This window comes from Aspergillus saccharolyticus (assembly GCF_003184585.1).
Source record: "Aspergillus saccharolyticus JOP 1030-1 unplaced genomic scaffold BP01scaffold_15, whole genome shotgun sequence".
Classification (NCBI taxonomy): Eukaryota; Fungi; Ascomycota; class Eurotiomycetes; order Eurotiales; family Aspergillaceae; genus Aspergillus; species Aspergillus saccharolyticus.
The window spans coordinates 342,390-353,971 of record NW_020290625.1 but is presented as its reverse complement, the minus strand read 5'-3'; the positions used below and the strand labels follow the sequence as shown (position 1 = coordinate 353,971).

General features: G+C 49.9%; 3 protein-coding genes across 3 annotated transcripts; 1 reads left to right on the top strand and 2 right to left on the bottom strand.

The window, feature by feature from the left end:
- Positions 1-129: 129 nt before the first annotated feature.
- BP01DRAFT_319270 (methylisocitrate lyase ICL2) lies at positions 130-2,378 on the top strand (the record flags this gene model as incomplete). The annotated part of the gene is made up of 6 exons (XM_025572663.1): positions 130-439; positions 516-804; positions 871-1,283; positions 1,349-1,772; positions 1,822-2,075; positions 2,124-2,378. 6 exons carry the CDS (start codon positions 130-132, stop codon positions 2,129-2,131), a joined length of 1,698 nt encoding a protein of 565 aa, XP_025431297.1. The 3' UTR covers positions 2,132-2,378.
- Positions 2,379-5,326: 2,948 nt separating this feature from the next.
- Positions 5,327-6,901, bottom strand: BP01DRAFT_398830 (DUF3237 domain-containing protein; the record flags this gene model as incomplete). The annotated part of the gene is made up of 5 exons (XM_025578547.1): positions 5,327-5,379; positions 5,440-5,734; positions 5,789-6,109; positions 6,194-6,685; positions 6,833-6,901. 5 exons carry the CDS (start codon positions 6,899-6,901, stop codon positions 5,351-5,353), a joined length of 1,206 nt encoding a protein of 401 aa, XP_025431296.1. The 3' UTR covers positions 5,327-5,350.
- Positions 6,902-8,865: 1,964 nt separating this feature from the next.
- On the bottom strand, positions 8,866-11,531 carry BP01DRAFT_340691 (Rad21/Rec8 N terminal domain protein; the record flags this gene model as incomplete). Its single annotated transcript, XM_025573412.1, has 6 exons — positions 8,866-9,733; positions 9,787-10,335; positions 10,504-10,912; positions 11,005-11,139; positions 11,211-11,351; positions 11,425-11,531. The coding sequence occupies 6 exons, from the start codon at positions 11,529-11,531 to the stop codon at positions 8,984-8,986; spliced, it is 2,091 nt and encodes a 696-aa protein (XP_025431295.1). The 3' UTR covers positions 8,866-8,983.
- Positions 11,532-11,582: the final 51 nt, after the last annotated feature.

Here is an 11,582-nt window from a genome sequence, read left to right as displayed (position 1 = left end):
GGTTCACTCACTGGTATCATGCTTCGTTGTCTACCTCGTCGGCTTACTCGACGCATTCCTCTCCGAGCCACCACCGAAGCCCATCTGTCGCGCTTCGCTGTGCGCTCCTTCACATGCGCTTATCCGCGGATGTCGACATCATCGCGCCTCACCGTGGAAGCACCCGTCTCAGCAACGGAACCGGCGGATTCATACCAGCTTCTATCAACAACAGACAAAGCCGGCGTAGCCGAAGACGCATTATACGAACAACAGATCAAAGATGTGGAAGAATGGTGGCGATCGTCTCGCTTCGAGGGTATCAAGCGGCCTTACTCCGCCGCGGATGTTGTCAGCAAACGCGGTTCCCTGCAACAAACATACCCGAGCTCGTTGATGGCCCGCAAGCTTTTCCACCTGCTGAACGAAAGGGCCGCAGAAGGCAAGCCGGTTCACACGAGTATGTATCCAGCAATAGAGGCCTGGACGCTTTCTATAGGTTTTGCTTTTTCCGGTGCGCTAATTACTTTTCTCAGTGGGCGCCATTGACCCAGTACAAATGACGCAGCAAGCGCCCCATCAGGAAGTGCTATACATCTCCGGGTGGGCCTGTTCGTCTCTGTTAACTACGACCAACGAGGTGTCTCCCGACTTCGGCGATTACCCGTACAACACGGTGCCAAACCAGGTTCAACGATTGTTCAAGGCGCAACAGCTGCACGATCGGAAACAGTGGGACGCGAGACGGAAACTCACACCCGAACAACGCAAGTCCACTCCATACGTCGACTATCTACGTCCAATCGTAGCCGATGGTGATACGGGGTACGTGATCCCCTCTCGCCTGGACAGCTTCAGCACACACATGTCGAGTCGCTAACTCTGGATCAGGCACGGTGGACTTTCGGCTGTGCTAAAGCTGGCCAAGTTGTTCGCAGAGAATGGTGCAGCAGCAGTTCACTTTGAGGATCAGCTGCACGGTGGGAAGAAATGCGGTCATCTCGCGGGCAAGGTACTGGTGCCCATTGGGGAGCATATCAACCGACTTGTGGCAGCTCGCTTCCAGTGGGATTTGATGGGGACCGAGAATCTGCTTATTGCTCGCACGGACTCGGAAAGTGGGCGCCTAATCAGCAGCGCCATCGATGTCCGTGATCACGAGTTTATCCTTGGAGTGGCGGAGGAGGTTGAGCCACTCGCCGAGACTCTGCAGGCTATGGAAAGAGAGGGCGCTGCGCCTTCCGAGATCGATGCTTATGAATCGGAATGGGTCAAGAAGCACAAGCTGGTTACCTTCGACGAAGGTCCGTCGACTACTCATCCCCATTCTTTTGCGGTATTTGAAACTGACCACTCGAGATGATAATAGCTGTCGACGCACATCTTGAAGCAGAGAAAGCCACACAGTCCGCTCGAGACGCATACAAAAGACGCGTTCAAGAGAGTCCGGACTTGTCAATCTCACGCCGGAGAGAACTGGCCAGTGACTACACGAAGAAACCAGTTGTCTGGTCTTGTGACAGCCCTCGCACCAGGGAGGGATACTATCACTACCGCGCTGGGTTCCCTGCGGCTGCCAAGCGCGCTCGCGAATTTGCTCCGTATGCGGATCTCCTCTGGGTCGAAACCGGTGACCCGGACGTCGCGAAAGCGGCCACATTGGCAGGGGAAGTACGCAAGGCGTATCCCGGCAAGAAGCTGGTATACAACCTGAGCCCGTCCTTTAACTGGATGGGTCATGGTTTCGACGAAGCGTCTCTCAAATCGTTTATCTGGGATTTGGCGCAGCATGGGTCAGTATATCATCTTTCTTGAGTATTTCAGACACGCTAACATGCTCAGATTTGTACTTCAACTCATCTCGCTGGCTGGACTGCATAGCAATGCAACGATCACGACAGAACTTTCAAGGGCTTTCAAGGAAGACGGTATGCTTGCCTACGTGCGCATGGTGCAAGCTCGGGAGAAGGAGCTTGGCGTGGATGTTCTTACACATCAGAAATGGAGTGGAGCGCCTTATATGGATGGCATTTTGGGGGCAATTCAGAGTGGTAGCAGTAGCAGCAAGAGTATGGGAGAGGGCAACACGGAGAAGGGTAAGTGGAGAATGACATTCCATGATCTGGGCTAACAAAATCGCGCAGGCTTTTGATGTGGTTGGGTGTGCATGACTATGTAAATCAGCGAGATATGACTTTCCAAGCGTAAGATCCCAATACGTTCAACTCACCAGCAATGTAGAAGCGATACCGCAGCATTCACTGCTACTGGGGCCTTAATTTTAGCTAGGAGGCCTCCCCTGATCAACAAATGAAACAAGTCACCATCTCTGGAGCTGAACTGCATATCTTCTCTTGTTCATAGTAACTTTCAGGTTATGATATAAGGAGACTCACAAGTAAAGTTCTTGAGATCAGTGATTACGAATCAGTAGTGAGACATTAAACAGCGTTGAACTGAGACTAAAACAGCTGTGCAGATACTAGTATGGTTTGCTTTTCAGTCAGCGCCGATGTACTCCCCACGTGCTATTCATTCCTCTTTCCCTCCCCTCAAGCCATCTTGATGGCTTTTCCCTCTGCTCTCTTTCTTCTATCTCCTTCCAATCATATCTCCTCTTTCCTTAGACATTACTGCCCACTTGATTAAAAGTGGAAATTGTGGAGAGCAGCAGCAGCCAACAAGAATGAACCGCCTCCACTGCCGATTTCATGCATGAGATCCAATTCACTCAGATTTCATTGGGTCGCCTGTTAGAGCGAAGCATCTATCACTGCATCCTGGATTCACTTCATTCATAATCTGCAACCAAGTCCTTCTTCCTCATCACCCCTTAACAGCACGTTTGCAAGTTCCACTGCCTCGTCAAAACACACTTTTGTCTCAATTTGAGACAATCACTTCAGTCTTTGGATTCAACAGTCCTAATCACAGGTTACTTGTTCAATCCAAACTGACTCTGTCATTCCTAGTCGCAGTTCCTCTTCCATCTTGTCTAATTCCCCCAAGCAACATTCCACTCCTACCTGAACGTACCTTCAGACCAGGAAGCGTTCCCCAGGCCACAAAAAGGAAATGATGTCTTTCAGTTCGAGCAGAAGGAGAGCCACATGCACCTGTACTTCATAGATCGCACTCACCAAGGCAGCCAAAGCTATGGCCAGCCGAAATGAAAGCCACCCGCCATGCAGCTCGCGCGCGCGGTAGTATGTGGATAACTCCTGCAGGCCCCAAGGACTGTCGTGATACTGGGGGTTACATGATGAGGCACCCAGCGAACTCTACGTAGCAGAGTCATGCTGAACTCTACTATATCTGCCCATGCACTTGATGAGAGCCACACCTGAGCATTTTGCTGATTGAATAGTAACCGCATGATTGCGCGAACTGACACTGCTTCCCTCACACATTGCTACGAGCTCCACACCTGTGATCGGTTTTGCGGTGAGCTTGTCTCGTTTTCCATCAACTGCAGAGCAAGTATCGACCTATCCTCCGGCCTGTGGGGGGCTTTAGGACGGAATAAGCTGCTCCATCATGGGAAGAGGGACTTGGAATACTGAGACCCCTTAAGTTGCTCTCAGTGCACATTCACCTACACACCTGCTTGTCTGCCACGCTCGCAGTGGCTCTGCCCATAGATGAAGGACCCTAAGGAAGTAACCAGAAATAGAGCGGTTGATTAAATAAGTTGAAGGTATCGCCAACGAAGTCTTGGCTGCGGCGGGGACAATTCATCGTCTCCTTCCTGGGTGGGCGCCAGATCCAGCTGAACTGAAGCTTCCCGGGGGACTCGGACTCTGCTGCGCTGATTGATAGAAGCTTTGGGTTATGATTAGTTTCTTGGGGAGCTTCGCCGAAGAACTAAGTTATCCAGGACGGATGACCTTAACTAATGTTTACCACCTACACCTACTATGATGTGATTTATCCCTCTGTTTTCTACCATCGAGATATGAAAAGGCCTGTAGAAGGACACACTTCTTATTTCCTGCATTTGAAACATAACTCTACAAAAGCAACCCTATCTTGAATCGATACTAGACTTATCCTAGCTACAAGTTCTCAGGACTGCAATTGTTCGTCTTTCTACACACCTTAGAAAAACAAATGGTACTACTACTTACTGCCTACAACACATGAACTGACCCTATGAACAACTTCTCGGTCAAGTTCCACATTTTATACACCATAACGAATACACTCGTCAAGTCAAGTGGAATAACTGTATCAAAGCCCACGAATTCTGAAACAAACACAGTAGTTATTTATACTATATACTAACGATAACTAACATGATGCTACCAATATTTACTAGTTACCCATTTCAACTGCGCATCGTCGGTAATATAACCCGCATCGGTATGTATACCTATACGCGACATTCAAAGGTAAATACCCGCACGAAGAAAAATGACAGGCCGCTTACGCATACAAACAACCTCCTCCACTTTTCCCTTCCCCAGATTGATAGCGACGGAGTGCTGAGCGGGGAAAGAAATATGTTCCCACGGAAGGAATCGCCTGCAGGAATCAAGGTAGCTCAATGGACAACTATAAATCTTTCGTATTGCGCGTGCATCAACCCGGTTGAATACAGATACATAGAGACACTAACACTAACACTACAGGTACGGTACCAGTACTTCGTACTAATACGCTATATCTGGCAAGAAAGCAGCCGTCTCAGTCAAATGCTGTCAAGTCCCTGTGTTCAACGACTGTGCTCAAAACAAAACGGCGCTTACCCCAGCCTATACATACATACCATAAAATTGACATTCTGCACATGTTCAATATGCTTAAAGCACGGTACGGGTACACGAGGCACGAGATTAATTACGACACGGTCAGAAAAGACGCTAGTCATGACAATTTGGGTTTCAAAATGAGACAGCAGAACGAAAAAAAATCTCCGAAGCTTACACATGGCATAAAGATGAGATAGCACCAGAAGGAATGAGAGACGCTCAAGGCCGAGGAATAAGAAAACCATGATAATGATAAAGATGATTAAGACAATCCAGCTGCAATCTGCTGCACCCACGACACTGGCGGAATGCAAAGCCCGTCAAGCAGCATCGTCACTGAGTTGGGGCTGGTATGAAGATATCGTCACTGATGACCCATGAGAGACAAACGAGCAGAGGTCGAAATAAAAAAAGATTACACAATTCGGCACATTCACAAGTACCACACAACGGAGCCGTTGCGGCGGGAGGAGGTTAGAGCTCTAGATTGAATGGCGAAACAGGGACGGGGATGAAAGACAATTCCCGGAGTAGAGAAAAATATGAAAGCAACTGCCCCCATGAAATCAGATTTGCTACTCGCTTAATAACGGACAAAATAGCTGCAATATCTCGGTGGATCAGTTGACGCGGAAAGCATCGAAGATGACTATGCAGAAGGATTAGCGACGCGACTAGATTGTAGAAGCGCAGGTGAATGAAGACTAACCTTCCTGGTTCCTGCGACAACCACTGCCGATCCACATCAGAGTGTTCAAGAATGCGTAACGTTCATCTCCGGTCTCCATCGAAAGGTTGATGCGATATTTATACGTGTTGGGGTTCACACCGTCAGCCACACTGGGATCATTGACCTTGTCCAGCACGTCCTTTGAGCCGGTCAACCATCCATTGGTCTTCACAATTATGTACGCGGGTGGGTCGTCGGCAGTTTGAAGCATATAGCTCGCTCGAAGACTCGTGGATGACTCCTTGGTCACGATCTGAGAATCCTGTCCACCAGGCTGTAAGACGTTAGCATGCGCGATGCCATTCTCTGCCGCATGGATGATAATTACCAGGATGATTCCTTTGCCCCATCGACCGGCCCATTGCCCTCCCACGAATGTCACCCAGTCACGGTGTCCCCAGATGCTCTCACCTACGGCGACCTTAGGATTCATTTTAATGCTCATACGGAAGTCCAACTCGAGGGTAGGCGCCGGGATCTGCAGCGAGCGTGCGACGTCGCCCTCGGGGAAGGTGTGGAGGAGGTTGTTGGCGGGGATCGAGTCCTTCATGACACTGAGGTAGGTAGGACATTCCAGCAGATGTTGGCGTTGACGACTGGTGTTCTTCGCGCGGACTTGCTGGCAGTATATGCATTGGACGGATAGACACTAGAAGAGAGAAACAAAGCCCGCGTCAGAACTTCTGCAATCCATGCGCGCGCTTCCTCCGAATCGACCCGGCTCATATCTTACCTTGTCTTCTTCCTTCGCTCGGAACTCCACGAAAGCGGCATGCACGTCATCAAGGGGTGGGGCGGGGAGGTTGGAGGATGAGTTCTTCGGCTTGGACTTGGGTGTCGCACGAGGGGCCTGCTGCGCGGCAGGGGCCGCGGAGGCGGCCCCGGCAGGGCCTGATGTCGGCAGAGAAGCGCGACCCTGCATATTCTGCAGCGGTGTCTGCATCGGGGTAGCATGCGGGTTGACACCGTTGGACATCATGGGTCCGTTCGGAGTCGCGAGGGCACCAGGCCCTGGCCCCGCGCCGGGAGCAGTGGCAGTAGCACCATTAGGAGTGGGAGGATATCCATTGGCGGACCCAATGCCATTAGGGGCAGATTGAGCGGATTGTGTTTGAGCTTGGGGGTTGGTATGACGAAGGCCGGGACATTCGAGCAGGTGTTGCTTCTGACGCGAGGTATTCTTTGCGCGGATCTGCTGACAATAGATACACTGGACGGAAAGGCACTGCGACAAGCAAACAACAACAGGTATGTCATGTCAGTGACAGTGACGGTGACGGTGACGGGGAGTGTGGTTAGAGGAGTGTGTTGGTTCTGTTAAGTTGGGTGGGCGTTTCTGGAAATATTACGAGGAAATACGGGAGTCACGCACCTTATCGTCTTCCTTGGCGCGGAACTCGACAAACGCCGCGTGAACTTCCTGGTCGACTGTCCGACCCATGTTCACGACAAAAGGGGTGAATAAATCGATATTGGAGGGATAAGAGGGGGGGGAACCACGCCTAGATTATAAGACGATCGAGAAAGGCCTTCCAGGGATATTTTAGGGAGAGCGAGGTGGGTGGGGGAGGGAGCAAAACGAGGGAGCAAGACGAGCTCAAGGCAGCCAAATCTCGGGGTGAGCGAGAGTGAAAAGGAAGAATCAATGAATGTTTGACAGGACGGGAAGGAAGTGGAGGGAAGAGAAGAGAGGAAGAAAAGAGAGAGAGGGAGAGAGAAGAGTGCCGGTGGGACAAGACAGGACAAAACCAGAACGAGAACGAGGACAAAACGGACGAGAAGTGGCGGTTAATTTACGCGAGCTCGTTTAAAAACAGAACAAGACGGACGGACGAGACCTTACACACCACCTGCGTAATTTGAGTCCTGGCAGTCGCGTAAATGACTAATCGCCTCCATTGCGCGGAGGGAAAAATGCATGGAAAAATGAGTCTCCCTACACCATTGAGTTATCTTGCCAATCAGAACCCTATGCACCTGAATGATATATCGAGAATAACAGACCTAAATTCTAACAATCCAAACCACTTTTCAACCTGGGATTGCCTCGGTCTGAAGCCACGCGAGACCCTTTGCAAAGTCAAAAACAAGGCTACCACACGGCAGGCTGACTTCCTTCACCTAAAAATAAGCCGGTGTGCAAGTTGCTGCCAGCAGCCCCCGAACTTTCTCGTCTAGCTAGATACATACAGTACATAGACCTTTTAGCCCATATCGATCTGTTAACACAAAAGTCTTATCTATATTCACATACATCTGGAGGGGGATCAGAACTGTCACAAGTACTGGTAACATGCTGAACAATACTGGCAACAGAGGGTAAGGTCGAATACCAGTCATTGATACCACCCGACCGGTATGGCAGTAAGTAAGAAAGTAACAAAACCAAACGGGTCGATGCAGATTACAGGTCCCAAGTTTTACCACTGCGTCCGGCTGTTTTGGAAACTAAATGGGACCAGGCAGGTTTCCTGTAACTGACAGAAATAAACCTGAGAGATCGAGATCGCAATCTGGAAGATCTATGCATACATCTGCCACTATCTTTTGCAGATTAGCTACCATTTGACTTACCTTTGATGATCGCTGATGAAACGGAAGATCAAATGTTGGGTCAGGCAGTCAAGGGTCACACACAGCCACCGCCAACCACGCGTGTTTTTCCGTGTCTTATGTACTTCTTGGGCGTAGTTCTCTTCCCTTAAGGGGATGAACACGTTGCAAAAGTAGCAGTACTCTAACTACCAGATGCTGCTCTGCGCTCAGATCCAGGGGTGATTACTACTAGGTATCAGTCACTAAATACTTAATAGAACGATGGTGAAGAAATGGTCTACATCAGATGGGGTACGCTAGTCAAGCCACGCTACCGTATAACTTTCCCTCTGCCTCATAATGTACGGAGTAAGGTGTATGCCAAGCTCACGAACTACTTCCGACAGCTGTCACATTCTCTTGCCTGTTCACATGTGAACGTTCATTGCGTAACTACGAGACTCTACCTTTCTTTATCAGTTATACTTCCAAGTTCCTGCCTACCCCTGCCCTTTTGAAGGACTGTTACGATCCGCTACTGGACCACCTTGGCCCTCTACTTATCAACAAAGAACAACGATCTGCTCTGACGCTGCCATTGAGTCATCATAAGCTGGTCATGATGACGAGCCCGAGGTGTCTGGTCTGGCAATGCTACAGTGACTAGGATTTCATTGAGTGAAAGTTCAGAAAAGAAGAATGAAGAACATAGAGCCGAAAGACGAGATGGAAAGTAAGCAGGAAGAAACACCGAGTAGGACAAATTGAATGCGCGCGAACGACTATGTGTATGGGCAATTAATACCGTACTGTAAGCCCATTCCGACACCAGAGAAGTTGGAAAGATTACCCACGAAAGATTAGTATAGGAAGAAAAACAAAGGCAGTCTAATAAGAAAGAGAGACAGATTTGTCGCATTTTCCCTTCTGGGACCGAAACGAATCAGTCATGCAAGTTGTGCGCAGGGCTTGCATCAAAGCCATGTACTCAGATTCCTGGCAAACTGAGGTAGATTTCGCCGTATAGGTAAAGTGCACCATACTCTTCACCACCTGTGTACTGTGCCTCGTCTTGACAAACTGTGAGAAGGCCCTTAGTAGCCAGGGCGAGGATGTGCATCAGACCTTGGGTAGCCACAATGCGGGATGTTTTGGCCGGAGGAAGCAACGATGAGAATTGCATCGTCTTGTTCGTGCCACCATGCTCCTGTCCGGATTCCTCATTGGTATAAGACGACAATGCTTCGAGTCTCGCGGCGAGATAATCCAGGAAGTTCAGGCTTTCCTGATCAAGAGTGGACCGTTGCGACTCGTCTTCATGGGTTCGAAGGCTCGCAGAAGGAAATCCAGTTTCGGCAGCGATGTTGTCACCATGGGTTTCGCCATGCTCCTGGTCCATCTCCGGGTGCAGGTATTGAGAGATATCGAAGTCATCGAATATATTCACATCATCCAGTTCATGGCCAGGGATATGTAGATTGTCAGGTGCATCAAGGTCAAATGGAAAGCCGTGACCAGCAAGAGGACTCGAGCTCGTCAGGCGGTTACGCGGTCTCATGAGACCTGTGTCAGAAAAGCCATGAGACGAGAAGTCGCTGACACTTCCGATGCCGGGGAGAATGCCGCGAACAATGGATCCCTGTCGAGAACTATGTATGGAAGCTGTGATGTTCCAAGGCATTTGGAGGAAACTGTCATCATGAAGTGCAGGCGCCGCGTGACGGCCAATCTCGACATCCTAATTCGTCTTGCTTAGCACTCGCGATGCACGCAATCATAGAATGTACGAACCTCATTCCAGAGACCGTCATCGTGAGAAATATCCATCTGATCAGTCGGTCCGCCGTCGTTCCTTGCTCGAACACGTCTCCCAATGTGCTCCTGAACCTCATCTTCTAAGGCATCATGGGCACGCTTAGGACTCAGAATAGCAGCAGGAGCTGTAAGAGACACATATAATTCATCCCCTGAAAACATGTGCAATGGATGCATGACACGAGACTTGCCTATTCCGACGCCAACAGATCCAATACCCTGACCATAAACCCAGAAGGCAGCGTTCTTCTTCGATGATGTAGGAACCTTGTTCTTTTGCTTCTGTTTCAAGGCTATGGCCATCAGGCTAACATAGTTCTGGTTCAGATGACCGAGCTCGCTGTTTTTCAGCGCGATCTGATCATCTGGCCGTATCAGCTTCAGAGCTCTTTGTTTCTGGGCCACCGACACTTCAATCGCTTCCTCTGGATGGACTTCTTCGCCTCCTCCTCTACCTGGAAATGGGGTAGGTCTGGCTGGAAGGTGGCGAGTTATTTGTGCGCTTTGCGCGGGTCTTTCACCTATCTCAGAACCCTTTTCGACAATGTTCATCTTGGTAAGTCATGAGGTTAGCATTGGTGGAGATAGGATCATCGCGAACATTAATCATACCTGATCTTCAATGGTAATATCATCTTCAGCTTGGACTCCGAAATGACTGTCAATTCCGTGTTCAAAATGACTGCGAGCAACACGCCGAGGTCTCGAATCAACCTGCGGAGTCCCCCCGAGCTCAACAATGTTGCCGTCTTCGTCGAATTCAAAGTCGGCCTGGAGAATCACGCCTGCCTCATCGTCGAGCGGAAGAGGCCTGATTCTCTCCGAAGCCATGCTTCCCGGACCATAAGCAGCAACATCAATAGTCGAGGCGATTTCCCCCAAGCCCCCTGCATAAGTGTCATCGGACGAAAGGCTCAATTGAAGAATCGTATCTTGTGAGACGACAGACTGACTGAGATCGGGCGTCTTCGGCCAGTTGAGATAGCTTGGCGCACTCCGATCAGGCACAGGGAAAGCATCGAAGCTGGTGCAGTCCAGAAGAATACCAGGTAGGCTATCGGGCAGAAAAGAGGGATCGTAAGGCAGGACGAGCTGCTCGGGCCTATGAAGGAGGAATTTAGCATGTAACCAGGGGCAGTCAGCATACGCAGAAGTGCTTCGTTATGTGCACGCTCGAGTGCCATTGACACAGACCTAGCCTTGCCAGCAGATGGATCTAGACCACCGCCCGGTAAAACCTTCAGCATGGTTTTCATTTTGTCGTGCATCGCTTGGACATCCGTGAGCGTATACCCGCATTGATGGCTGTAGACCCTCGAGACCCCGTAGCTGGTTGTTTGCATGTCACTTGTCAGCAAAGAAAGCGTTTTATCTCGCGGCAGAACGATGGACGCTCTCACAGAAGATTTCCTTGGAGTCTCAATGCCATAGGTGCCCCCGGATCCATGATGGCACCGCACGCCTTGGGAACATCTACGTCCAGTATAGTCTTTCTGTTCAGACGTTTGGTGACGGACCTGGAGCCCAGCGTCGCAACTAGCCTGAGAATCAGAACTGTGTTAGCTATCCAGTAACGCTTCAAGTTCGTGAATGACGCTTGGATCTGAAGCGAACCATATCGTAGCGACACCGTACTCGGGAGATGTAAGTACTAAGAACAACAAAAGCGCGTTAGAAAAGACCGTGAGGCCGCGAGAGGTCCATGTTTCACCTACTTTCATGACTGTAGAACATCGTCGAGTCGAGAAAAGGTATGATCAAGGCCCCAATCC